The sequence below is a fragment of the Gobius niger genome, assembly GCF_951799975.1.
Source record: "Gobius niger genome assembly, chromosome: 7".
In the NCBI taxonomy this organism is placed as follows: Eukaryota; Metazoa; Chordata; class Actinopteri; order Gobiiformes; family Gobiidae; genus Gobius; species Gobius niger.
In genome coordinates, this window is record NC_136858.1 from 25,815,966 (window position 1) to 25,840,604 (window position 24,639).

The window sequence follows — 24,639 nt, forward strand, 5'->3', positions numbered from 1 at the left end:
GGTTTTCATACCTAGACCAAGGCATTCAACTATTTTAGGCTTTTCATCAGCAGAGAGATCCTTTTTCTTTCCCATATTGCTTGAAAATGATGGTCTGCTTAATAATGTGGAACATCCTTTTTCAGTAGTTTTTTCCATAACTGGGCTCACCTGACAACTAATCATCCCAGGTCTCTGAGATTAATGTCAGTGATTCAAAGAGCCCTGAGACACAATACCATCCATGAATTTCATTGAAAAACTTTTTTTTTTCTTTTTTTTTTTTTTTTACCTTTTTTGACACTGAAATACAATTTGCATTATAATTTGGAACACGGTGTAGTGATAAAGATGTGTGGGAGATTGTTTCCAAATACCTGCAAAAAGCACAATACCCCTCTTCAAGTGACCAATGAATTTTCTTCTGCCATTTTACGGTCTGTTGTCCTGATGCTGTGTGCCCCAGTTTCTCTCTTTCTGCTCATCTCAAGCTCTGTCTTTATTTAGTGTCCATCACAGCAGTCCCCGGTGGATGTGTGCGCTGCTGCGATCGATCCACAGACTCACACCACATTAGCTTTTGTGACTCGGAGCCCCCACTCTGTAATGCTGCTCCACATGTTTTCTAATCTCTTTCTTCCCCGTGTTTCCCTCTGTTTCCCAGTGACCATGAAGCAGGTGGCGCGGACTGTGGCCAAGGTGGAGCTGTCGGATCATGTTTGCGACGTAGTGTTTGCATTGTTTGACTGCGATGGTGAGTGATATATTAACTAGTGCAGTAGACCTGTGGGTTGTTTTTGTTCCGTATACTTTGACCTCCCCGTTACACCCACAGAACTCCCTACCTCGATTATTTGTGTGGACTATTTAAAGGGGCACTATGCAACTTTTTATGTGTAAGAAAAAGTTGATATTTGTGCATATTTGACTTTGTAGTGACCCAGTGGCTGTATGAATGGTCAGCATGGCACCGTTACCTTCCATCACAGTGTTCTCTAGGACGCTCCAAGATCAATGTTTGGACGGTTTTCACTGTTGACACTTGCTCTCACCAGAAAACCTACAAAACAATTGGTCCTGGAGCATTGTAGAGACCACCGTGATTGCACCATGGTGACCACTCATACAGCTGCTGGGCCACTGCAAGGTCAAATATGCAAAAATCAACATTTTTTTCACGTAGAAAGTTGCATTATGCACCTTTTTAAGTGGTTTATCCAAACTATGATATAGTAAAAATAAAATAATGTTGTAATACACTCAAACTTTTTTTTTAAGCTAAAAATAATTCAATGCCCCACCTTTATATTCATGTGTATCCCCAGCGATCCCCATACTCGCATACATGAACTGTATTGCATTGGCAAGAGCAGTGCCTGTATTGCCAATGTCCGAATGTTAAGGCCTTTTTGACTCTCTTTGCATTGTACCTGTATTCAGACTTGGGAAAAACATCAGAAAGTTACATTTTATTGAAATACTATTATTCTTGTCGCAAATAAAGTTGTTGAAAAAAGCAACACTCGATGATAGGGACCAGTGTTAATTTCGTCGACTAAAATATTTAGTCTTAATTTTAGTCAAAGTGTTATTTTTGACGACTAAAATTGGACTAAAACTAAATTAAAAGTTTTTCATGAGACTAAAACTATGACTAAAATGTCCAGATATTTTAGTCGACTAAAATAAGACTAAATAAAAATGAAAGGGAGAGACTAAAATCATCCAAACTTCTATTGACCGTCTGAAAGAGCCTCAGATCATGTAAAGTCTCTGCCAAAGGATCAGCTCTGAGCTTTGTTCATGTGGAGCAGAAACATGAAGCAGAGGATTAAGACTAAATATGATTGCAATGAATATTATCAATGCAAAGTCGACTAAATTCGTCTTAAATTTAGTCGACTAAATTTACTTGCAATTATAGTCGACTAAAACTAGACTAAAATTGAAGATATTTTTTTGACTAAAACTAGACTAAAATCGAATTACATTTTCGTCAAAAGACCAAGACTAAAACTAAATTAAAATGGGACAGCACATTGTATTGTCAATTTAAAGTTATAGCACTTAGAACATTTAAATATGAGTGGAGCAATGATCATTTTGTTAATGGGTGTCATGGCTCTTTACAGTAGATGGCGCTGGATCTTGGGGTTCTGATCATTTCAAAGTCGGTCTCTGGAAGCAAATTGCTCTGAGCCAAAATATTTAGTTTAACCTGTTTACCCCCATTTTAACAGTGTTTCGGCTTTACCTAAATCTAAAAGCTTCTCACAGCCTATAAGCCAGTGTAACACGTTTACATCTCGTTTTCATCCTTTTTGGCTGCATTTTTGTTACTTTTTCATCTTGTTTTTTGTAACCTTTTTTGCGCGTTTTCATCGCTTGTTTTTGATGCTCTTTTCAAGAAGCTTTTAGACTTGGGTAATGCCTGCATACCTGGATAATTGGAAAAAATGTGCTCGGTTGAGGTGGAGGTGGGGGTTAAGAGGTTAAAACATCCGAGCTTACAGTGGGCTTGCTTTTAACTTTAACTTTTAACTTGGCACATGTTTTTTAAATGAAATGTCAAATATTTTCTCTTTCTGTTATGCTTATTCTTGCATTTGTTTTTTTATGAGATAAGCTTGAACCGTTAAATAACTGTTCAGAAGATTTGATTGAGTCATGAACTTTGCTACTGATCATAATTGTATCATCAACATGTTTTTTTTGCAACATTAACAGCATATAACACAAACCTCTAATTATCTGTAGAAAAAAAAAACTCCTGGTTACTCAGCGCTTTAGCTTCTCCCATTGCAGCCTTTTTCTCTAAAATTTCATCACCCCCCTGTCCGTCCGCTGTCCCCCGCAGGGAACGGAGAGCTCAGCAATAAGGAGTTCATCGCCATCATGAAGCAGCGGCTGATGCGAGGCCTGGAGAAACCCAAGGACATGGGCTTCACTCGACTCATCCGCGCCATGTGGAAGTGCGCCCAGGACACGGCGTGGGACTTTGCCTCCCCAAAGACATAAGGCCAACAGGTGCCGATGAAAGAGCTGGACACTGAGGGGGAATTGTATCAAGGACTCTGTTTGTAAAAAAAAAGCATATTGACGCTGGAATTAGGGACTTCAATTTAAGCATGTGTTATTCAAGCTGTATCCACTAAAGCAGTGGTTCTCAAACTTTTCACTTCAAGACTAAGTTAACTAATAAGAGAACAAAAACATAAAAGTGATTCTTGCATGCTGATGCAGAAGTAAACACTTTCTGGACAATCTATTTATGCAGAGAGATCTTTGTTAAAAATGTGCCCAAAAGAGGAAAGTTCTTTTAAGCATATTTGATATAAAGAGTAAATATAAAAAGAATAGTAAATTTAACAGATACAGAGGGCATCTCTGGAATCGCCCATATATGTTCGTGTTTGAAAACAGTTAAGGGGGAAAACAAGAAAAATCTAAACTTTCTCTAATTATTCAAAAACAACTTTAACAAATGCTGAATTATGAATATAGTTTTCTACTGAATAAAGATAAAAAGACATGGAGAGGAGGAAAGTGGTTCAACAGCCCATAAATACATAAAGAGCGGAGAATGCTAACATGATGCTATATGATGCTACATGTTAGCATGGGGCTAATGCTAGCGCTAGTTTGCGCTAGCTACGACTGCCGTTTATTCGCTTCTACTGAGCAATCTGCTGTGAATAAACATCCATATGGACCCGATTTAGACTTGACTTTTATTGTATCTGATAAATAAGTTCATACTTCACCAGAAAATTGCTAAAAAGTGTGAAAAACTGTTTCCCAGAAGATTCTATTTTCCCCCTCGGCAAAGCCACGCCCCCCTTTTATGACGAGATGCCTTCTGTATCTATACCCTTTTTCCGTTACCATAGCAATCTGCCTTCTATTGTACGAAATAGATTTTTTTTTAACCAGATGCCTTTCCTGATGCCAAACATTGTCATTTATTTGGGCACAACACCTGGGATCTGGGTTAGTTGTAACACTAAACAGCATGCCTGTTGACTTTTCAGTTTTCATTTGTACACTGATATTTCAAAGGTGGGGCGACTATTTACTTGGCCCTTGTTACTTCATCATCGCAGTTTAGCCGAGAAACCACACTCCATAACCAGACTCCTTATTCGCTTTACAGATGTAGGTTATATTCTGTTTATTAATCCGCACTGAAATACTTTATATACAAGATGGATGTTGGAAAAAAACTGCAGTAAAGATGTTTTTAAATATGCCTAGTCTTCCTGTGATGATCTTTTATTTCCTCTTACCCGCATGCATCACTGTGCTTCGCCCGACTGGAGTTTTGATTTGTTGCCCTGCCATGTTTCCAGTCTCTGTAGGATGCTGAAAAAGCGCTGGGTAATTAGTGAGACTAATTTATGGCACATTGAGGTTGGCATTTGTCACGTGTAATAAAATACGGTGGGCCAGTTTTGGCAGATTGTATGAGTGTGTCAGTGGTGATAGTGGTGGCTGTGTGTGAGTCAGAGCAGTCAGCAGTTTTGTCTTAATTGAAGTAGTCGGGATGGGAAGACCCCTGTCAGAGTGGCCATTAAAATACTGTCCCGCAGGCTCCTTGCTCTGTGCTGCAAAGGCCTGAGACCAATTTCTGCAGTGACCCAATCAGTGCTAGCCAGAGGTTCCCTGACTGGCATTGGGTACCGGGATGAGATCCTCAGACCTACTGTAAGACCATATGCTGGTGCTGTGGGCCCTGGGTTCCTTCTGATGCCTGATAATGCCAGGCCACATGTGGCAAGAGTGTGTCAGCAGTTCCTGCATGGTGAAGGTATTGATGCTATAGACTGGCCTGCCCGTTCCCCAGACTTAAATCCAATAGAGCACATCTGGGACATCATGTCTCGGTCCATCCATCTACGCCACGTCACACCACAGACTGTCCAGGAGCTGACTGATGCTCTAATCCAGGTCTGGGAGGAGATCCCTCAGGAGGACATCCGTGGTCTCATCAGGAGCTGCCCAGGCGATGTAGGGAGTGCATTCAGGCACGTGGAGGCCACACACACGACTGAGGATGATACAAACTCGTTTGGAGGAATTTCTACAGAATCTGGATCAACCAGTGAGCTGATTTGTCACTTTGATTTTGACTATAATTTTGGATCCAGACCTCCAGGGGCTGAGAATTTGATTTCCATTTATCATTCTTATGTTATTTTGTTCTCAACACATTGCCCTACACTATGAATAAAGATTTTCATCCGAAAAATCGAATTGATTGACATCAAGGATGTGTTTTTTGAGTGTGCCCTAAGTTTTTGTGAGCAGTGTATAATGTATTATGGTAACACCTCAGAAAAAAGAGAATAGAGTTTAACTATTATAGTTTGCACATGACACTATTTGGGTATTTGAAAGATGTAGTAAAAATAAAAGTGTAAATCAAGGGATCAAAGGTTTCCACTTTTATATACCTGCTCTGTGTCTTGTTAATACGAGGATGCCATCTACTGGCTATTTTGAGTCAATGCTGATACATGAAACGGAACTGCTCTACATTTACACATGTTTGAACTTTTTCTGTAGTTTTACCTGAGCTCCTGCTTGTGAGCTAATTGGATATCAACCATCGTGGACTGTTAGTCTGGCAAGTGATGCAGTTCGAAATAACTGGAGAGCACACAGCAGTCTGGCGTTAGCCAGGCAAGACTGTAGCAATTCAAGAGGTTCAAACCAAGGGATGCGCCAGCAGCTCAGGCTTTGTGTGCACATTTGATAGCGAAGGGTGAAAGGCTCCCATTCGTGGTCCAAGTTAAAATTCCACTTCCTACAAATGTAAGTGTAAGTCATATGACCTAATGAGGGTCTCCCCGAGGGAAATCTATTTGGCTTGACCTGGCTAATATTCCACCTGATATCTTGGAATTGCAGATGATTTTCTGAACTTGGCAGTTTCTTTTAAATGTCTCTTAATTCAAGATTTCATGCCCATCTTTTAATTACAAGGTTTAATAAAAATTACAAAGACAGTAATATGGCTCTGTTTCTGAAAGTTCTCGACATTAGGACAAATAAACCACAAACCTTGGATGCAACCGCCACTTTGGCCCAAAGAGAAAACTAAAACAGTCAAATAAATACTGTATATAAAACATGGGCTGTGTAAGTCTGACGAGCTGGACCTTCACCATCTAAGAAGAAAAACGATGATTCAAACAAAGTGTAATTACCATTAAAACAAGACCCTTAGAAAAACCAACAGTTAACGTTCTGACACACAAGTTTTTACAAGTTCATTCCAGATGGCCCGCAGCCACCTAGTGGCTATAAATGAGAATGTTGTGTACTACTAACAGTGACTCTTTACTGCTCAGTCGATTTTAAGAGTTCAAAGAGCAATAATCTAAACAGGTTAATCTGAGAGGTACACACTGTAGCGCATACTTTGAAGTGGAGCCACCGATTCATGTTCAGAACTACAGTCCAGAAGAAAAGTCCAAAAGAAAAAAAGGTCCTCAGTCACTGTCGAACTTAATGGAGTTTATGGTTGTTGAGATGGCACCACCACGGTAACTTCCTCTCTTCTTTTTCGTTTTTTCATGACGAAATGATTTTCCTTTGGTGAACTTCAGGACATCATTTGCCTTTTGACCCCAGTCCCCATGAGCTCCATACTGAAAGAACACATTCAAATGATTAAGATGTGCAGCTTCAGTCTGGAATAATGTCACAATTGCCTGCACTCACCTTTGCATCGAACGAGTTGTCTGCCAAACGGGGATCCACTTCAACTTCATCTTCCTTTATTCTACGGAAAGGTATGTTGGAAGACTGATAAGAAAATATGGGTTATTTACTACAAAAGGTTTAGCACTAGTTTTTGATAAATTACCCTTTACAATATCGTCTGAAGGCAAAACCTTTCAAATACACAGTCTAGGCAGGGCTATGGCACGTACCTTTTTGTTGGCTTTTGGAAATGTCTGAGGTGTCGTTTTTGTCTTCTTGTTGATGGGCGTTTTAATTTCTTCTTCCTCTTCTGAAGACGAATCATCTTGATCCTTTTTAGTTTTGCCGTTGGTACCTGAATAACAAGCCACAGGGAGCCATGTTAATAACATTGGTCATATCAAAATGTACATGTAGATCAGTAAAGCCTCACCGTTTGCAGTGGGTGTGGTGGGGGCAGTGGCTGCTCGAGGTGCCGACTCTTCCTCTGAACTGTCTGAGGAGCTGCTGCTTTCTTTAGCCTTTGCTGCACTGGATTTCGAAGTCTTTGTTGCCACTTTAGGCGTTGCTGTTTTCCCATTAGACACCGCTGTCTTTGCAGGAGTCTGTTTGGTCTCCTTCTCAGAGTCGGAGCTGTCCGACTCAGAGCTGCTGTCCTCAGTCTTCTTCACAGGGGCCACCTTTTTGCCCGATGCAGGAGCAGCAGGTGTCTTCTTTACTGAAGCCTTGGCAGCTGGAGTCACTGGTTTTGTTTTCACTGGCTCTTCTTCCTCAGATGAAGAGTCAGAGTCAGAACTTTCTGCGGCTTTTGCAGCGGCAGCAACAGGCTTAGTTGCAGGTTTTGCAGGTTTAGCAGCTGGTTTAGCCTTAACTGGCTCCTCATCTTCAGAAGAGTCTGAATCAGAGCTGCTTTCTTCAGCAGCCTTTGCAGCCGGAGTGGAAGCTTTCACGGCAACCTTTGCAGTCGGAGTGCCGGCAGGTTTTGTGGTGGGTTTGGCTTTGGCCGGCTCTTCATCTTCAGAGGATGACTCCGAGCTGCTCTCAGCTGCAGCGGCTTTAGCAGCAGGAGTAGATTTTGCTGCAGGAGTAGATTTTGCTGCAGGAGTAGCAGGCTTGGCTTTAGCTGGCTCTTCATCAGAGGAATCAGACTCCGAGCTGCTCTCAGCTGCAGCGGCTTTAGCAGCAGGAGTAGATTTTGCTGCAGGTGTAGCAGGCTTAGCTGCAGGAGTAGCAGGCTTTGCTTTAGCTGGCTCTTCATCAGAGGAATCAGACTCTGAGCTGCTCTCAGCTGCAGCGGCTTTAGCAGCAGGAGTAGATTTTGCTGCAGGCTTTGCTGCAGGAGTAGCAGGCTTTGCTTTAGCTGGCTCTTCATCAGAGGAATCCGACTCAGAGCTGCTCTCAGCTGCAGCGGCTTTAGCAGCAGGAGTAGATTTTGCTGCTGGCTTTGCTGCAGGAGTAGCAGGCTTAGCTGCAGGAGTAGCAGGCTTGGCTTTAGCTGGCTCTTCATCAGAGGAATCAGACTCAGAGCTGCTCTCAGCTGCAGCGGCTTTAGCAGCAGGAGTAGATTTTGCTGCAGGTGTAGCAGGCTTAGCTGCAGGAGTAGCAGGCTTAGCTTTAGCTGGCTCTTCATCAGAGGAATCAGACTCAGAGCTGCTCTCTGCTGCAGCGGCTTTAGCAGCAGGAGTAGATTTTGCTGCAGGTGTAGCAGGCTTAGCTGCAGGAGTAGCAGGCTTAGCTTTAGCTGGCTCTTCATCAGAGGAATCAGACTCAGAGCTGCTCTCAGCTGCAGCGGCTTTAGCAGCAGGAGTAGATTTTGCTGCAGGCTTTGCTGCAGGAGTAGCAGGCTTAGCTGCAGGAGTAGCAGGCTTGGCTTTAGCTGGCTCTTCATCAGAGGAATCAGACTCAGAGCTGCTCTCAGCTGCAGCGGCTTTAGCAGCAGGAGTAGATTTTGCTGCAGGTGTAGCAGGCTTAGCTGCAGGAGTAGCAGGCTTTGCTTTAGCTGGCTCTTCATCAGAGGAATCAGACTCAGAGCTGCTCTCAGCTGCAGCGGCTTTAGCAGCAGGAGTAGATTTTGCTGCAGGTGTAGCAGGCTTAGCTGCAGGAGTAGCAGGCTTTGCTTTAGCTGGCTCTTCATCAGAGGAATCAGACTCTGAGCTGCTCTCTGCTGCCTTGGCAGGTGGTTTAACAGCAGGCTTTGGTGGAACTTTAGCTACAGGCTTGGATGCATCCGCATCATCTTCATCTGAACTTGAGTCAGAACTGCTTTCTGCTGCTGCTTTTGCTGCAGCGGGTTTGGAGGCTTGGACGGTCGGTTTTGCTGCAGCCTTCTGAGGCCCTTTTGCAGGTTTAGCTTTGGCTGCCGTTTTAGTTGCTGGAGTTTCTTCATCATCGGAGCTTGAATCTGAATAGATATAACATTAAAATACACGGTGGTGGGGATAAGGGGTTGTGATTACATATGACCCACATAGGTCATTACCTGAACTGTCTGAGCTTGACTCCTGCTTCTTTGTCACAGGTTTGGGGGCAGCCGTAACTTTCTTTGTCACAGGTTTTAGGGCAGCAGTAGCTTTCTTTGTCACAGGTTTAGCTGAACCAATGAAATAAAAGTCAAATTGTGTTTTGATTAACTATGGTACACGATTTTCTTACCAGTTTTTTGTTCATCCTCATCACTGCTGTCGTCACTACTGTCTGACGAGGCCTCTTTCAGAGCCTTCTTCACTGCAGGCACAGCTGTAGTCGGCTGCACTGAAGTAGGAGGTGGAACTGCGCTGTAGACACCTATAAAAACACATTTTATCAGTTATAATACTTTTTCCTCAAAGAAATCCCCTTTGCCGGGCCAAACAACACAATACTGAAATGTTCTTCATGAAACTGAAACACACCAGGTTTAGATTTTTTACTGGGAGGAGCCTCATCTTCAGATGAGGACTCTTCACTGCTGGATTCAGCAGCTGCTGCTTTAACTGGAGCAGGTTTAACTGGGGCCTAACATAAGGAATACAACAAAATGAAATGTTAGGATTGTAGCAGACAAAAGCTGTAATTTAACATGTGCAATCAAATACGACACCTTTTTAGGTTCTTCTTCTTCTGAATCAGAGTCTTCACTGCTGCTCTGCGCCTTTTTCTGAGCTGCAGGTTTGGGGTTTACTGCGGCAGCTTTAGGTTCTAACGTCAGGAACAGAAAAAAAAAACACAGTTCACATTTGGTGTAGCACTTTGAGACTTGTTTGCAAAGACATAAAAATGCAAAAGGGCAGGTAGTAGTAGTTTCCTCCCGAAATAAATGATTCCAACTTCCACATCCCACACAAATACACTACATCAGGTCAAACTCACTTTGTACTGGCATTTTTGTCGGCGCCTCATCTTCAGATTCTGACTCCTCACTGCTGGAACTTGTATCTTTTTTTCTGGCATTGACAGTGGAGGGAGCAGGTGTAGCCTTTACAAGAGCAGGTGTCGTCTTTGCAGATACCTGTATCACAAATACATCCTTTCAGTGTTCCTGTCTCCGCAAGTCTTTTTTATATTTGACAGCAAGCTTACTTTTGCAGGTGCTTTCTCTTCCTCAGAATCACTAGAATCCTCACTGCTGGATTCTGCTTTTGCAGCTGCTTTAACAGGGGCAGGCTTGGCTGTGTGCATTTAAATGATAGTAAGATTGCAAAATGAGAACGGGAAAGAAAGTTATTTCAAAAGTTAACACTCAAGTCCCACCCCCCTCCTGATTGGCCCAAACAGGCTGGTTCACAAGAAAGCTCGTCTCATTGGTCAAAGTGATGGCACTAAGTTTTCTGCTTAATTGCCAAGATCAGCAAACATTAGACCATGTTATGAATAACAATTATTTTGAAAGATTTTTACCTGGAGTGAGAGATGCTTTAGGAGCTACCTCCTCCTCCTCACTGCTACTTTCGCTGGAGCTCTCTGCATTAGGCTTAGATTTTTTAGCTGAAGGACCATTTGTAGTTTCAGCTTGGTTGTCTGGTGCTTTCCGTTTTCTGGCTTCAGGGGACCTCAAAAGAAAACGTTACATGAATTTGCTGTTCTGATGTAAAGTTGATAAAAAAAGAGACTGCTGATCACGACTTACTTCACCCAGAAGCTGTAAATATTTTCAAGAGGTTCCTCGTTTGAATCTTGGGGATTCTAGGAGAACCATTGAAGAAAAACACAACAAGCACGTTAATTTCACTTTTAATAACAAAATTGCTTAATGCTGAAACTAAACTCCGAGGGCTTCTGTCCTACACAAAAAGCAGAATAGTTGGGTATCACGTTCAGAAGCCAACAGAGAGTGCTACAACTATGTCAGTATCCATCCACATCCACGTGCTTACATGTACATTTAAGGCTCCTCATGCACCCCCCTGGACTTCCCAGCACGCCGGGGGACAGATTGTTCTTTCTGCAAGGGCTGTCATTTAAGCGCAGCGACACACTTACCACTTTAGTCTGCTTAAGAAACTGCTGAGCCGCCTTGGTGAACTTGTTTTCCAATAAAAAAGAATATACGCATTTGTACAAATCGCTCGGCACTGTCTTTTGCGACGCCATCTTCACCACGTTTGTTCTGGAAGGAAGGACCGGAAGCGAAAAGAGGCGGTGTCTACAAAATACGCGTGCGCACAAGATGTATTCCAATTTAAAAAAATCTACGATGGATTTTTTTTCTTTAACGCACAATACACAATAGTCATGCATTCACTTATTGTACTATTATTTGTGGCTATGGGTGTGATGCTTTGATGAAATTCATGGATAAATTTGTGTTTATGTGGGCGCTCAGGTTCTACGTCATCATCCTGCGTCTTCGTCCCTCGCGCCCTCTTGACATCGCAGGGTTGTTAGTTGTTTACGAACCGCTCTCCCCTGGATAAACTTGAAATGACAACTTATCATTCGTAATCCAAGTGCTGTATATTGTTTTCGTACCAAAGCCATGCCTCGATACGAACTTGCGCTCGTCCTGAAGGCGATGAAGCGACCAGAGACCGCGGCTGCATTGCGGCGGACTGTAGAGACTCTGATGGAGAAGGGGGCCGTGGTAAGAGGTCTGGAGAATCTCGGGGAGAGAATGCTGCCTTATAAAATAACCAAACACAACGAGAAGCACGAGAGGGCAGCGTACTTTCTGGTGGATTTCTACGCAGCGCCCAGCATCGTCACAGGCTTACTGGATCACTTGAACCGTGACGTGGACGTGGTGAGGCCTGGTGTGCTCAAGAAGGACAAGGAGGTTTCCAGTCAAAACTGCTGTGGATCCTGACTTGTAAGGACTATTATATTATGGCCAAAGAGCAAATCCAATACATCCGCTGTTTTCATTTAGTCAAGAGTGCGTCGTCTATAATGTCATCGTTTTGTAAGTTGATATCTAGAATTACTGTGAATCCTAAATGTCCTTACATCTCTAGTCAAGACGAATGTTACATTACAATGTCTTGATTTACATGTTATTTGACTGCTTTGTACTAATTTTTTCCTTTCCTTTTTCAGGTATTGACTTCTATTCTGAAGATTCTGCTAAATGTCCTGACTTTGTTTTCATTTTGTGATATTTAATTAAAAAAAAAAAACATTTCCCACAAGTTTCAGATTTTTTGGTAATTGTTACAGATTAGATTAGATTAGATTAGATTAGATTTAAGGTGTCAATTTTTTTACTTACACATTTCTCCTGTTTCCACTTACTTCTGGCAAGTTGCAGCAAAGGCCTGTTACAATGATCTATAACAGGTCAATATGTCCATCTCACATGTAGATATGTTCCTATAACAGGCAAATATATCCATTTACAAATAAATGCACTTTATTTAAAAATGTTGACTTTTACACATACTGCTGAAGCTTTAAATAGTTCACCAAATGAAGAAGTGCTTACCCTATCAGTATTTGGTCTCTGTTCATGTATTGCTTCATTGTCTTACATTGTCTGAGGAACCAAGGAGAGGTGGATCTCGCAGGCCTCCCACCTGGGGCTGACAGATGACACTGCAGTGAAATCAGCACACTGTAGTAGATGCCATACATTGCCCATGTCATTACAGTAGTTGCTCGAGAGGCCTTTGGCGTAAATGGGCAGACACATTTCTATAAGTCTGCCTTGAACATGCCCACCAGCATGTGTATGAGTGGCATAAGGCACCTACAAACTGGATTCATGCAATTAGATAAGGTGGATGAAGTGTCTATCCCAGGGACAGAGCGGCAGCAGTCCACTGGCTGGAACAAAGCACCACCAAAGAAACCACTTCTCTATTTTCTCCAAGTTGGACACAATTCACATTATTAGTTAGAATCAGCATGAGCAAGTCTCAACCATGATGACAATTCTATTCTCTTGGCTCGAATTGCTTTTGCATTGGGTTGACTGTGTTTAAAAGTTTGTTGCTGGTTTTAATTAAAATTAATCGAATGCATTATGTTACACCAGTGGTTCTCAAACATCTCACACCAAGTACCTCTCAAAACGCTTGACCTTAGAAGCACCTTCATGATATGTAAAAAAAAAAAAAAAAAAAAAACTTTAAAATGTGTCTGCGTACATTGGTGTATGAATGAGAGTATGAATGGGTGACTGGATCCGTGCTGTAAAGCGCTTGGCTTTGAGTGCCTAATGTAGGTGGAAAAGCGCTATATAAGTTGAGGCCATTCACCATTTACCAATGACATAAATTGGTGACTGGTTCATTAATGTGGAGCGCTTTTGGCCCTGATGGGGTGGAAGGCACTGTATAAGTTGAGTCCATTTACCATTTACCATAAACACCACAGTTTGGGAACCACTGTACTCCTATGATGGGTGGGGAGGTGAAGTGTGTGTGTGTGTGTGTGTGTGCGTGCGTGCGTGCGTGCGTGCGTGTGTGTGTGGGTGTGTGTGTGTGTGTGTGTGTGCGTGTGTGCGTGCGTGTTTTGATTTGATTGCATCTACTCTGTTTTCTGTCCAATTGTTCTTGGACATGATCTTGAGGACCCCATGAAAACGAGATGTTCATCTCATGGGGCTGATCCTCCAATAAAATGTTCAGAAATAAATAAAAATAAATAAATAAATTGCATATTTTACTTTTGGCAAAAGGCATGTATAGGCAATGGGGAAAAAAGACTAATGTAACAGTTTCTCTTAAAGGGGGCCTATTATGCAAAATCGACTTTTTCAAGCTTTACATCATGTTATTAAGTCATTCCCTCATTAAAACCATGCCTGAAGTGTTGCCTTGGCACATTCACGTATTTTCGAGTAATCTGTAGAAACTCTGATGGCGGCCATTTTAGGGATAAAACGCCTGATTCCTTCAGGAAACGCCCTCGACCTCCAGGATACGCCTCCGACCTTTCGTCACCAGCCGAGTAACCAACCACTGCTCCTCAGCAGAACCCCCTCCCCGCAGTGTCTAGCCCTAAGATGTAAACAGAGTCATCATGGAGGTTTAGCTTCATGTGTTGTGAACCGGAGCCACAGCAGACTTTTACAAAGACACACATCAGTGTTTCTGTTACCTAAACACCCAGGATTAAAACCGGTGACAAGAACGCTTATTTCAGTGTCTGGTTCTGCGCTGGGCCTTGATGATGCACAGAGCCTCCGGAGAAAGCTAATGCTAAGCTAAACCTCGAGTCATCACGTGAAAACGAGAAATATGCACAAATAAAGTCAATAAAACCACCACACACATAAAGAACCGTTTAACAATGATCACACACGGAGCCAGGCTTGTTGATTTGGAAGTTTATTGCTCACATTTCATCTACAATGGGTCATAGCCAAGTGGTTTTCTCCCGGAGCTAACAAGCTAGCCGCGACAAGCTAACGGGAAAATTCAATGAAAACAAGCATATCATGCATTGAAAACGTCACTAAAACAGGCAACTGCTTGAAGCAGCCTTTATGATGATCACACACTGAGCCGGGCTTGTTGATTGTGTAGTTTATTGCTCACATTTCATCTACAGTGAGTCGTAGCCGAGTGGTTTTCTCCCGGAGCTAAGGCCCTATTAGCCACGGCAAGCTAACAACCTTCACCTTCACAACATTCATTGAAAACAGGCAGCATATTATGCACAAATAACGTCAATAAAGCCGGCAACTACTCGAAGCAGCCTTTACGATGATCACACAATGAGCCTGGCTTTACACATTTGTGGTTTATTACAGACTTTTCATCAACAATGAGCTGTAGTCGATTATAACAAGCTAACGGGGTAACCTCGAAAAACCACTGTCCACCTGCACAGATAATGTCCGTCTTTGAATCGTATGGGCTCCTGCAGATCCTGGTGTCGTCCATGGGGGTATAGTTAGAGATCCATAGGGCATGGCAGATGCAAAGAGAAGCCTCCAAACAGCAGTTATTTTTCAGGCAAGAGCCCCTTCCAAGCGTCCGGTGTGGAAGGTTCGTCTTCAAATCATATCCTGTGTGGCCATTGTTCACAAAGTGATAAACAGTAGCTCCTTTCCAACAATAAAAATTAAAATGCACCGATCGTAGTTTCAATACTGTTGAGACGAGCGCAGTGTTGTTGTGATGCCACAGACAGCGTGTGGAGGGGGCGTGTCGGAAAGGGTCAGAGGTTCTTAAAGAGACAGAGGCCTATTTCAAGTCATTTGCTAACGCCATTTTGAAAGAGCAATTTTATATAAGGCAGTTATTCTAATTTACTGCATTGACAGACCAACAGAAGGTTTCGTCATCATTGTAGTGTGATATAGACTGGTGCTATGTGGCTGAAAAAAGCATAATACCCCCTCTTTAAAATATTTTATTGTCAATTACTTTTTTTTTATTAAAGCAACAATGTAAGTAGGACAGACATGTATAACAATAAGCCAAAGACATCTTAAAGCTGACTCAACTATGTACTCTTTCTGTGTGCCCTTTTACTGGCGGTTGAAGTGTTTTTTGCTGTTTCAAAGCCGAGTCATAGTCACATGTCTGGAGTCAGCTGACTGAGACATAATAAAGGCCACAGTAAGAGCCGCCTGCACAGTACAGCAGCGACCTCCGATACAGCCTGTTATCTCCACCTCAGACAACACAAACCAGCGGAGTCATGCTGCTTCTAACTCTGCTCTTCGTGACTACAGGTAGATATATCAGCACAGTATATTGTTTATGGACTCTTTGCTTAAACATCCTGTCATTGAAGCAAACGTCCATTTACAGGACGGAGTACTGTACAACTAAGTGCGTTTCACAACAACAACGCGGAAGCGGAGAGCCTAGTTTAAAGATTGTCATTTCGAGAGCATTTGTTCAACCTTTTTCAAATGTGAAGCCAAAAGATAATAAAACAGTCGAGGCACAGTTCACGTCCTATGTGTCTTTTCCCTAAATTCACTTTAAGTCAGTTTGCACATTCTGTACATTGTTATGTGTCACCGCTAGCTACAAGAGCGGCTAATGCTAATGCTAACGATAAACACTGTTAGGAGGAGGTCTCCATGGAGCTGTTAAAACTTTATATTATAGTTCGTAAACGGGCAAAATCCCCCAATATTTACATCCATCCTTTTTATTGTGTGTTTGTTAAAGTTTTTTTTTAAATTATTTTTAAACATACGTGTAAATACAAAACGGCAGCTGTCAGCTTTAACTTAAGATGATTTTTCATACTGATAACGCCCTACCTTTTTTCATTTCTCAAACTTTATGCTGCTTTTTATAAGGAAGTTATAACAGGGGAACTATCACTTCTTGAAAATGCAAATTAAAATACTTACTTGTTCCTCATTTCAACGGGTTTTATCATTTGATAGAATTATCTCCATATCAGACTTTGAAACCCAATCGCTTCTTATCATTTCTGTTTAAATCAATGTTCAATCATGGCTTTTTGTCTGTGGTCGATCTGAACAATCAATGACTTTGTCAAGCGGAACTTCTGCAAACAATGGTGACTGTTTTGTCCTTGTCTTTCAATTTTATTCACTTTTGATTTCACTTGACTTCCTAATTATTTTAGAAAACAGGCATCTAATTTTTCACTTTCAGTGCATATTGTGGGTCAAAATGGGCCATGTCAGTTCCAACTTCCTCTAAAATCTCTTGGTCTTTTGTTGACCTTGTGGTATAATAATAGCAAGGGGATTTGTGCACCAGCCACACAGTGAAAAGGTTTAACTACAGTTCAATAACTTTATAGCCAGTGTCAGGACAGCCTGTTGTTACTTTATCATGTGACTGAGCGTGTTGTAACTACTTTGGTATGAACAATTGGTATCTTTCACTTTCAGTCTTTAATAAGAATAATAAGAACTTTACTTCCTCATGTAGGTTTTTTATTTTATCTTGGCTCACATACAATAGGAATGTAAGAGAACCTGCTGATAGCCTAAGTTCATGGGGTAAACATGGGCTCGACAAGTTAAATATTTTACACATTAAACACACATCCACATACTACTTTCACATTTCTCTTTTTTTTAAGAGTTCATGTTGTACTTGGGGTCATCTGCAATGTTAGCCTTTGTTTTAATTGGCGGTTATTCAATTTATACCGTAGTAATGCTTTTAAGTTGGGTGCTTTAATGGTTTAGACATGGTTTACATCCTGTTTAGACAATAATTTTAATATTTTAGTCCAAAATAATTCATCTTTCAGAACTGATTTTACCAGGTGCTTCTTGCTGTGAAAGGTTTGAGAACTCCCGCTGTAATAAATGGCCCACATCAGTTTATAAACATTTAATAATACTGTATCTGGCATAAATTGGTTTCTCATGGAGTTATAGGAAATGGCAGAGATGCCGTTTTTGTATGACCATAACTATTGCCCATTAATTTGCTGAATTCCTTTCCAGAATTCCTTGATTGATTGAGACGTTCAATTACTGACAAATGAAAGAGGGAATTATGATGGCAATTTAAAAAAGTAAAACAAAAAAAAAGATTAAGAAGTAATAATAACCCAAGTTTATTTCAGAATCAGAACTAGGAATTTGTTTTTGGTCGATCGTGCAACATATAAAATATATTAACTTAAGATAAATAGAAAATTCTAAAGACTTTAAACTATAAGGCTATAAGACAATAAGGGCATGCTAAAGAATTCATTCATTCTGATGACATCATGAAAAGCAATTCAAATCTACAAATATTTCCAAATTTCTTAAAGAAGTGACACTCTGATCTATTGACTGCAGTAGTTCGATGGCAATTGGCTGGAGGGGTTTAACTTGACTTGCAGCAGAAACTAAAGTTCATGAGATATGACTTGTTTGTTTCCAGCTGTAGCCAGCCCTCTGCTGGGAACCGAACAGTGCGCCCGTGGCCCCCCCTACTGGTGCCAGAATGTAAAGACGGCTTCTCTCTGTGGAGCGGTTCCCCACTGTCAACAGAATGTGTGGAACAAACCTCAGCTGGTACGACTCTCGAATCATTTTTACTTTGTGCCAAGAGCCTCTTAATCCCACTGTGGTTGTTTGTGTATTTGCTTTTTATTTTCTTGTCCTTGACGCTGTTTATCCTGCTCTCACAGAAAACCGTACCATGTGACCTGTGCAAAGAGATCATCATTGTTGTGGAGCAGATTTTGAAGGACAATGCCACTCAGGTAAAAAAAAAAAAAAGAAGCAATCTCTGTCTAGCTATTTTCCCATATGTGTAAACAGCCTTGTAAAGGAGAGGTTTTCTGTGTTTAGGGCGAGATTCTGGGATACCTGGAGAAAGCCTGCCAGCTCATCCCAGACGAGAGTTTGACTGCAGAGTGCAAAGAGATGGTGGACAGCTACTACCCCATTCTGATCGGTATCATCGAAGGAGAACTGGTGAGCACATTTCACAAGTTGTCATTTTAACTTAGCCAGTTCTCAAAATGTTCTTTTCTGAGATTTTAACCATCTCCTAAACGGGACCCCTTCCACCTATATATGTGAAACCTACTAGATGTTCATTTTAAGTTACACTACCAAAAATATTAAGGCTTAGGGGCATTAAGGAGACAATGGGCAACACTTCTCAATGGTCTCAAGAAGACACAGGAATAGAGTTTAACAAGATCAATGACTTTGAGAATATTTAGTCCTCTCCCAATGAGAGAGAAGTGACACAAGACGCAGCTGTGCAAAGTGCAGCAGCTGAATAAGGGCTATTGATGGAGAAGTGAGTCCTACGAAAGAGAACAAAGTGCTTTCTGTGTCATTAAACCCCGTGACTGAGTGCATTTACATTAGATCACAGGTTTATTCTCTCATTATTTAAGGGAAGGGGCATTGCTTATCGTGTATTGACTCTGAATTTGTTGTTTTTCTCCTTAAACATGAAGAGGATTAAGGATTATTGTATTTTTTTCTCGATACTGTACAGTTGCATAATAAGCTTTGGGGGAAACAGAGTAAATAACTGTAACGGGCCAATGTTATTAACCCATGTTTCGATCTTTAGGACAATCCTGATGTGGTGTGTGGAGCCATGGGACTGTGCCGCTCAGAAGAGGCAGCTTTGGCCCAAGTGGAACAGATCCAGTCCAACGAAATCCCAAAAATGGATCTGTCCCAAGTCGCGAGCCCATTCATGCTCAACATCCCCCAGCTCCTGTTTCCCCAGGAGATGGCCAAAGAGGAAGAGCCCAAAAAGGTGCAAACAAAGCTGTTCTACAGTGGGTGGATAGTAATAATGTATTGTAGCATTCTAACATTTTGTATAGATGAAATGCACATTACATGCAACATAATTTTAGCGTTTCAGTAGCATTTTTAGTGAACCCATTGTAAATGAACCTTGTCTGATTGTTAACTCTTAAGCATAGTAGTTGACTCTTTACCTATCTGTACTTCACTTCCAGGGTAATGATGAGGTATGCGATGACTGCATTAAGTTTCTCACATCTGCTCAAAAGAAAATGAAAGATGATGAAGCGTTTGTCAGCAAAATGATCGCACAGATCGAGTCACAGTGCGACCTGTTGGGACCAGGCTTGTCTGATATGGTGAGTCTTTAGTTCACGTTTTAAGAAAAATAGATAAATAATGTCTTTCACTTATATATGTTTCCTTTTCACAGTGTAAGCAGTACGTCAGCCAGTACGCACCTATGATCGTTGAGCAATTTGAGAACATGGTAAGCGCTTGAGCTCCCTGCTCTTTCATTTGCAACGTCTGAGTTTTGTTATTCCTGAGCCTTACTGTCATGGCTATTGATCACATCCCAGTGTCTCCTGTGCAGATAAAACCTATTGTGCAATGCTATGCTTATTTAAGACTCATAATAATAATAATAATAATAACTGGCATGTGACCAATTGAGATCCTACGCAATTGCTATATATCCAAATTTACTTTTTCATCTCGTCTTCCATTACTACGTCTCACTCGTATTTCCTGTTTTCCTCTGCTCTGGGTTTTATGTGCCACTTCCAAAGGAAAAGGTAGGTCTGTGTGTTGCGCCTGTAGCCTCCTCTTTAACTTTAGCTCCTGCTGCTTGTGGTTCTACTCATCCTAGCGTGTCGATGCATGTCAATGATGTAGTTGAAGTGAATCACTGTCATGTCCGTCCCACTAAACTACTAAACCCACAACCCTCTCCTTTAAGCTCACATGACATGGATTAACAGAATGCAGTATTTTAGAACACTTGTGGTGCCTGCCTGTATTTGCAGCCGAGTATGTTTATGCTTGTGATATGACGAGTGCTAGATGGTCGGATCGAGAGTGGAGGGCCGGCTAAAGTAATATGAGGAAGGCAGAAATCACGCTGTGTGAAAGTCCTAAAATGTTAGATTTTAAGGTTAGCTTTAGGTACAGGTTCAATAGTGTAGCATGCATGGGATATTTATGCAAGATTTCCTGAATTGTATTCCACTGCCATTCAGTCTTAATCTCTCATAGAATAATTATATTACTTGAATATTTTTAATGCTTTGGCTGAAATTGTAAAACTTTTTTTTGCTCAACAGCCTATTTCTCATTCATCTTAAGAAATTAAATATGCCCCGATTTCTTTGTGGTGTCAAAAGTATAGTGTGTGTATATCATACAATGGCATTAAATTAGACAATTAAACACTTTAAAGCTATGGGTAACTCTTAGAAATCAGTCTGCAAATCAGCGAGGATGTTGACAGACTCCTGCCAGCCAAACAGAAGATTTTGGCTTTGTTAAGACTCACTTACGTAATTGATTCAAATGACCAATCACAGCGGACCGTCCCTCCCGATCTTACTATCTGCCACCAACCTTGTAAAATGCTTGTCAAATGGAATGAGCCAAGAAATCTGTCACTGAGCTGAGGGTCGACTGCCTTTTGCATGGGTGACAATATAGTGAAATGGTATTTTAATCCTAGTTTATACAAATGCATGTTGTTCAAGTTTAAGCCTTTGAGCTGCATGTTTGAAATGTCTCCTTAAACGATATCCATTTTGCATTTCCTTTAGGTTCCAAAGGACCTCTGCTGCAGAGCTGGTTTCTGTGCCGCCATGAAGAAGTCAGTCCCGATGTTGAGTCTGCAGCCAGCCATGGTCAAACCTGCTGCTGAGAGTTTTCCTGCTCTCCGGATGTTCCCGGCCACAAAGGTGGAGTCGCCCAAGGTGAGCGGGTTAAAATATGTGCCGAGTAAATGGCCAATAAGTTCATATTTAACTAGACTGTGTTGTTTCAGCGTATGGTCCGAGTACGAGAGTCCCCACAGTGCGCCATCTGTGAATTTGTGATGAAGCAGTTGGAAGACACACTGGAAGATGAGACGACAGAGGTAGGGTCTATTAATGGGTTTCAGATGACACCACCTCATCCTGTCGTGTTTAATTGGACATGATGAACATGGGGAAAATTTCTGAAAAAGTACGGCATTAGCAACATAAAGGAATGTAATACTAAACATCAAGCCTCAAAATGAATAGACAGATGCAGATTTCCCCCCATCTTAGAGGAACATGCAACTAAAATGTACCGTCTCTCTGTCTCTCTGTCTCTCTGTCTCGCTGTCTCTCTGTCTCGCTGTCTCGCTATCTCGCTGTCTCTCTGACTCTCTGACTCTCTGTCTGTCTGACTCTCTGTCTCGCTGTCTCTCTGACTCTCTGACTCTCTGACTCTCTGACTCTCTGACTCTCTGACTCTGTCTCTCTGTCTGTCTGTCTGTCTGACTCGCTGTCTCGCTGTCTCGCTGTCTCGCTGTCTCGCTGTCTCGCTGTCTCGCTGACTCTCTGACTCTCTGACTCTCTGACTCTCTGACTCTCTGACTCTCTGACTCTCTGTCTCGCTGTCTCCCTGTCTCTCTGTCTCTCTGTCTCTCTGCATCTGCTTAACGTCACTTCTTTTTGCCTTCAGCAAGAGGTGATTGATGCTGTGGAGAAGGTGTGCACTTTCCTGCCCTCCAGTCTGAAAGGCCAGTGCAAGGACCTGATTGACACCTACGGCAAGGCCATTATTGAACTCCTGGTGCAGCAGGCCGATCCCAAGACCGTCTGCACCGTCCTGGGACTCTGCACTGACTCCAGCCGCAAATATGTTGGTATGTGGTTTACTAACTGTTGTCAACAAGCGGGGACATTGTGAGCAGATTATACCTCGTGCATACCTCGATAAGGTGACTCGCTTGGTGAAACATTTTGGTGACATGTTCCATTTTCTATATTCTGTGTGGTTTACATAGTTTAATATTTCTTTTTTTTAAATCTAGAGAATAATGTATTTGATTGATATTTAAAATGCGAACGTTGGTTTGGTTCCAATTAACTGTGCAGGCCCAGTCATACTGATATTTATACTCATGATAAAATGTAGAAACCGTTCACCTTGATATCCATACCCCTCATGGTTAAACACCTAAAGTAAATCTTTTTTTTTCTCCTCCTAGCTGCTCTCAATGAGGCTCGCTTCCAAGCTGGCGAGTTCTGTGAAGTCTGCAAACTGGCCGTCAACTACGTCGATGGCATTTTGCAGAAGAACGCGACTGAGGCACAGATCGCGGAGGCGGTGAAGAAGGTCTGCAATTTCCTGCCCCAGGCCTACCAAACCGAGGTTAGTCACACTTTGTTTTTTTGCAGTTTTGCTATGTCTACTTTGTACATAGTTTCATCTTTACATGAACGACCCATCAACAGTGTGACCAGCTGGTCGATCAGTACGAGCCAACGCTGGTGGAATTGCTGCTGCAGATGATGGACCCTGACTTTGTGTGCATGGTAAGAGGAATCTAATGTTCTGTAGTTGCTTTTAGCAAAGTGTGTATTGCAATTATGGATTATATTTGTGCCTGTAACAGAAAGTGGGAGCCTGCCCTGGAGCAGTGAAGAGGCTGCTGGGAACAGAGCAGTGCAGCTGGGGGCCATCTTTCTGGTGCAAGAGCATGGAGACGGCCACTCGCTGCAATGTAAGAAATGTCATTTTATGTCCTCTTTTTTTAAAATGACAAAAAGGCAGGTGCACTGTCAAACCTGCAAAAAGAGATTCTGAAGCGTTTCTCTTAATATCCTAGTTAAGTTATTTGTTGCAAGGTAGGCAGTGTGAGTTAATCTCCTTTTTAACTAATGACTTAAAGGGACTATACAGACTTTAAAAATGTCCAAATTATGTATTTTCCTCCCCCTACATGTCCCAACAATGTCCTAATGTGTAGAATGAGCTTGGACCTATTCACAACTGCCTCTAAAATCCTGCACTGTCACTCAAAAAGGTGTTAATTCGGGTCCAAATTGCCGTCATGCATGAGCTTAATATAGATGGTGCAGTTACACGTATGGCCTGAGGTGGCAGTAGTGAGTATAAAATGGCGAACTTGCATCTAGCCCCTTTTTTTTTACCCATTTGCAGCTAGTTATTTCATGTTTTACAGTTTTTAATTTTATAAGTGTTTTTTTTTTAACTTTTATTTATATAGAAAAGTATGGCTTATAAAACACAAACAGGAAATGCCTGTCTTTTAACAACACCTGTGTCTTCCTTCAGGCTGTGGAGCACTGCAAGCGCCACGTGTGGTAACAGAAGAAACCGGCGTAAACTGACTTTCAATGTTGGGAATTAAAATTACTGTAGCTGCTTTCCACTTTTAATTTTGTCTTTTATAATGGAATTAAAATGACATGTTTAAATTTGCATAATGCCACAGTGGAAAGGGACTTGGATGTACGTTTTTTTTTGTTTTTTTTGGGGGGGGGGACACCAGAGCTGTGATATGAAACCGAACGCCAAACGCTTTTTGAGATAAAACTTCACTGGAATTTTTGAGGATTTGAATGTTTGTGTGTAAATAAATGTTTTAGTTTTAAATGTTTTACAATGGCCGTGCACCTCGTTGATTTTTGAAGGTCGCAGTTGTATTTTCTTCGGCAAATTGGACTGTTCAGCTTATGTTCAATGTATTACAAAAGGCATTACCGTGAATATCTAAATTTTCTGTTAATGGTGTCAAAGATCATCTCGCGACGATTGCACTCATTTGATTAAAAACTGAGTCAGAATGAAACCTCTTGTTTTCCATATCCTAATCAGCTGTCATACACTTGGTTCATTTTAACAATAAAATAACACATTTACAGTTGTTTTGGCACTTTTTACTTCTACACCAGTGTAGATACAATCATTTAGTGGACTTTATTTTCATTCTTTTTTTTCACCTGGTAAGTCAATTGAGAACAAATCATTTAGTCGTCACCAATCATGTAGAATAAACATTTACAAAATACATTATTACAAACATTACAATGAATAACAGTTAAAAGCATGTGCACTGACATCGGAGTAATACTGAAGTTGAGTTATTGAAGGATGCAGTCATTAGAAGCAATGAATCGATCAAAGGAAGTCATTTAGTTGACAGGTACATCTTCAGGTACGAGGTACACATTTTCAAATCGAGCATTATTGGTATTTATACCATGGTCTGGTTGAATACTCGATTTTGATTGGCTGGAGGGTGTCTTGTTAAAAAGTGATAATGTACACCTAGCCCGGCAACATTTAAATAGTTAAATCAAGTTCTATATCACTCCACTGCAGCT

At 41.5% G+C, this 24,639-nt stretch overlaps 4 protein-coding genes across 7 annotated transcripts in view; 3 read left to right on the forward strand and 1 right to left on the reverse strand.

Annotated features, from left to right (window-relative positions):
- The window catches only part of micu1 (mitochondrial calcium uptake 1), a 34,642-nt gene extending 31,554 nt beyond the window's left edge, over positions 1 to 3,088 (forward strand). For all 3 annotated transcript variants that reach the window (XM_079560645.1, XM_079560644.1, XM_079560646.1), the window contains 2 exons: positions 644 to 733; positions 2,837 to 3,088. In XM_079560645.1, the coding sequence (XP_079416771.1) occupies positions 644 to 733; positions 2,837 to 2,997 (251 nt within the window). In that variant the 3' untranslated portion in view covers positions 2,998 to 3,088. The remainder of the gene's footprint in view (positions 1 to 643; positions 734 to 2,836) is intronic.
- A 2,900-nt stretch (positions 3,089 to 5,988) lies between these two features.
- Positions 5,989 to 11,280, reverse strand: nolc1 (nucleolar and coiled-body phosphoprotein 1). Of its 2 annotated transcripts, none has more exons than XM_079559428.1 (13): positions 11,146 to 11,280; positions 10,793 to 10,848; positions 10,564 to 10,715; positions 10,246 to 10,334; positions 10,036 to 10,174; positions 9,767 to 9,864; positions 9,579 to 9,681; positions 9,340 to 9,471; positions 9,167 to 9,277; positions 7,121 to 9,088; positions 6,918 to 7,042; positions 6,706 to 6,789; positions 5,989 to 6,632 (listed from the first exon to the last, which is right to left on the reverse strand). In XM_079559428.1, exons 1-13 carry the CDS (start codon positions 11,254 to 11,256, stop codon positions 6,474 to 6,476), a joined length of 3,327 nt encoding a protein of 1,108 aa, XP_079415554.1. In that variant the 5' UTR covers positions 11,257 to 11,280; the 3' UTR covers positions 5,989 to 6,473. The 2 variants fall into 2 exon arrangements, with proteins under 2 accessions (XP_079415554.1, XP_079415555.1); XM_079559429.1 differs by having other exon boundaries at positions 6,505 to 6,632; positions 6,706 to 6,766.
- A 235-nt stretch (positions 11,281 to 11,515) lies between these two features.
- mrps6 (mitochondrial ribosomal protein S6) lies at positions 11,516 to 12,286 on the forward strand. The gene is made up of 2 exons (XM_079560368.1): positions 11,516 to 11,971; positions 12,199 to 12,286. Exon 1 carries the CDS (start codon positions 11,642 to 11,644, stop codon positions 11,966 to 11,968), a length of 327 nt encoding a protein of 108 aa, XP_079416494.1. The 5' UTR covers positions 11,516 to 11,641; the 3' UTR covers positions 11,969 to 11,971; positions 12,199 to 12,286.
- A 3,353-nt stretch (positions 12,287 to 15,639) lies between these two features.
- Positions 15,640 to 23,851, forward strand: psap (prosaposin). Its single transcript, XM_079560232.1, has 14 exons — positions 15,640 to 15,787; positions 17,931 to 18,064; positions 18,181 to 18,255; positions 18,344 to 18,469; positions 19,086 to 19,277; positions 19,486 to 19,629; positions 19,704 to 19,760; positions 21,076 to 21,228; positions 21,300 to 21,392; positions 21,968 to 22,151; positions 22,497 to 22,660; positions 22,744 to 22,824; positions 22,905 to 23,012; positions 23,588 to 23,851. The coding sequence occupies exons 1-14, from the start codon at positions 15,754 to 15,756 to the stop codon at positions 23,618 to 23,620; spliced, it is 1,578 nt and encodes a 525-aa protein (XP_079416358.1). The 5' UTR covers positions 15,640 to 15,753; the 3' UTR covers positions 23,621 to 23,851.
- Positions 23,852 to 24,639: the final 788 nt, after the last annotated feature.

Excerpts from the sequence above, each read along its gene's own strand:
- nolc1 (XM_079559428.1), bottom strand. The coding sequence starts at position 11,256 with ATGGCGTCGCAAAAGACAGTGCCGAGCGATTTGTACAAATGCGTATAT. Across the intron at positions 10,335-10,563 it reads TAAAGCATCTCTCACTCCAG|CCAAGCCTGCCCCTGTTAAA; the intron begins GTAAAAATCTTT and ends AAATGCACACAG. Across the intron at positions 9,472-9,578 it reads CAGTAAAAAATCTAAACCTG|GTGTCTACAGCGCAGTTCCA; the intron begins GTGTGTTTCAGT and ends GTGTTTTTATAG.
- mrps6 (XM_079560368.1), top strand. The coding sequence starts at position 11,642 with ATGCCTCGATACGAACTTGCGCTCGTCCTGAAGGCGATGAAGCGACCA.
- psap (XM_079560232.1), top strand. The coding sequence starts at position 15,754 with ATGCTGCTTCTAACTCTGCTCTTCGTGACTACAG. Across the intron at positions 15,788-17,930 it reads TCTGCTCTTCGTGACTACAG|CTGTAGCCAGCCCTCTGCTG; the intron begins GTAGATATATCA and ends GTTTGTTTCCAG. Across the intron at positions 19,630-19,703 it reads GACCAGGCTTGTCTGATATG|TGTAAGCAGTACGTCAGCCA; the intron begins GTGAGTCTTTAG and ends TCCTTTTCACAG.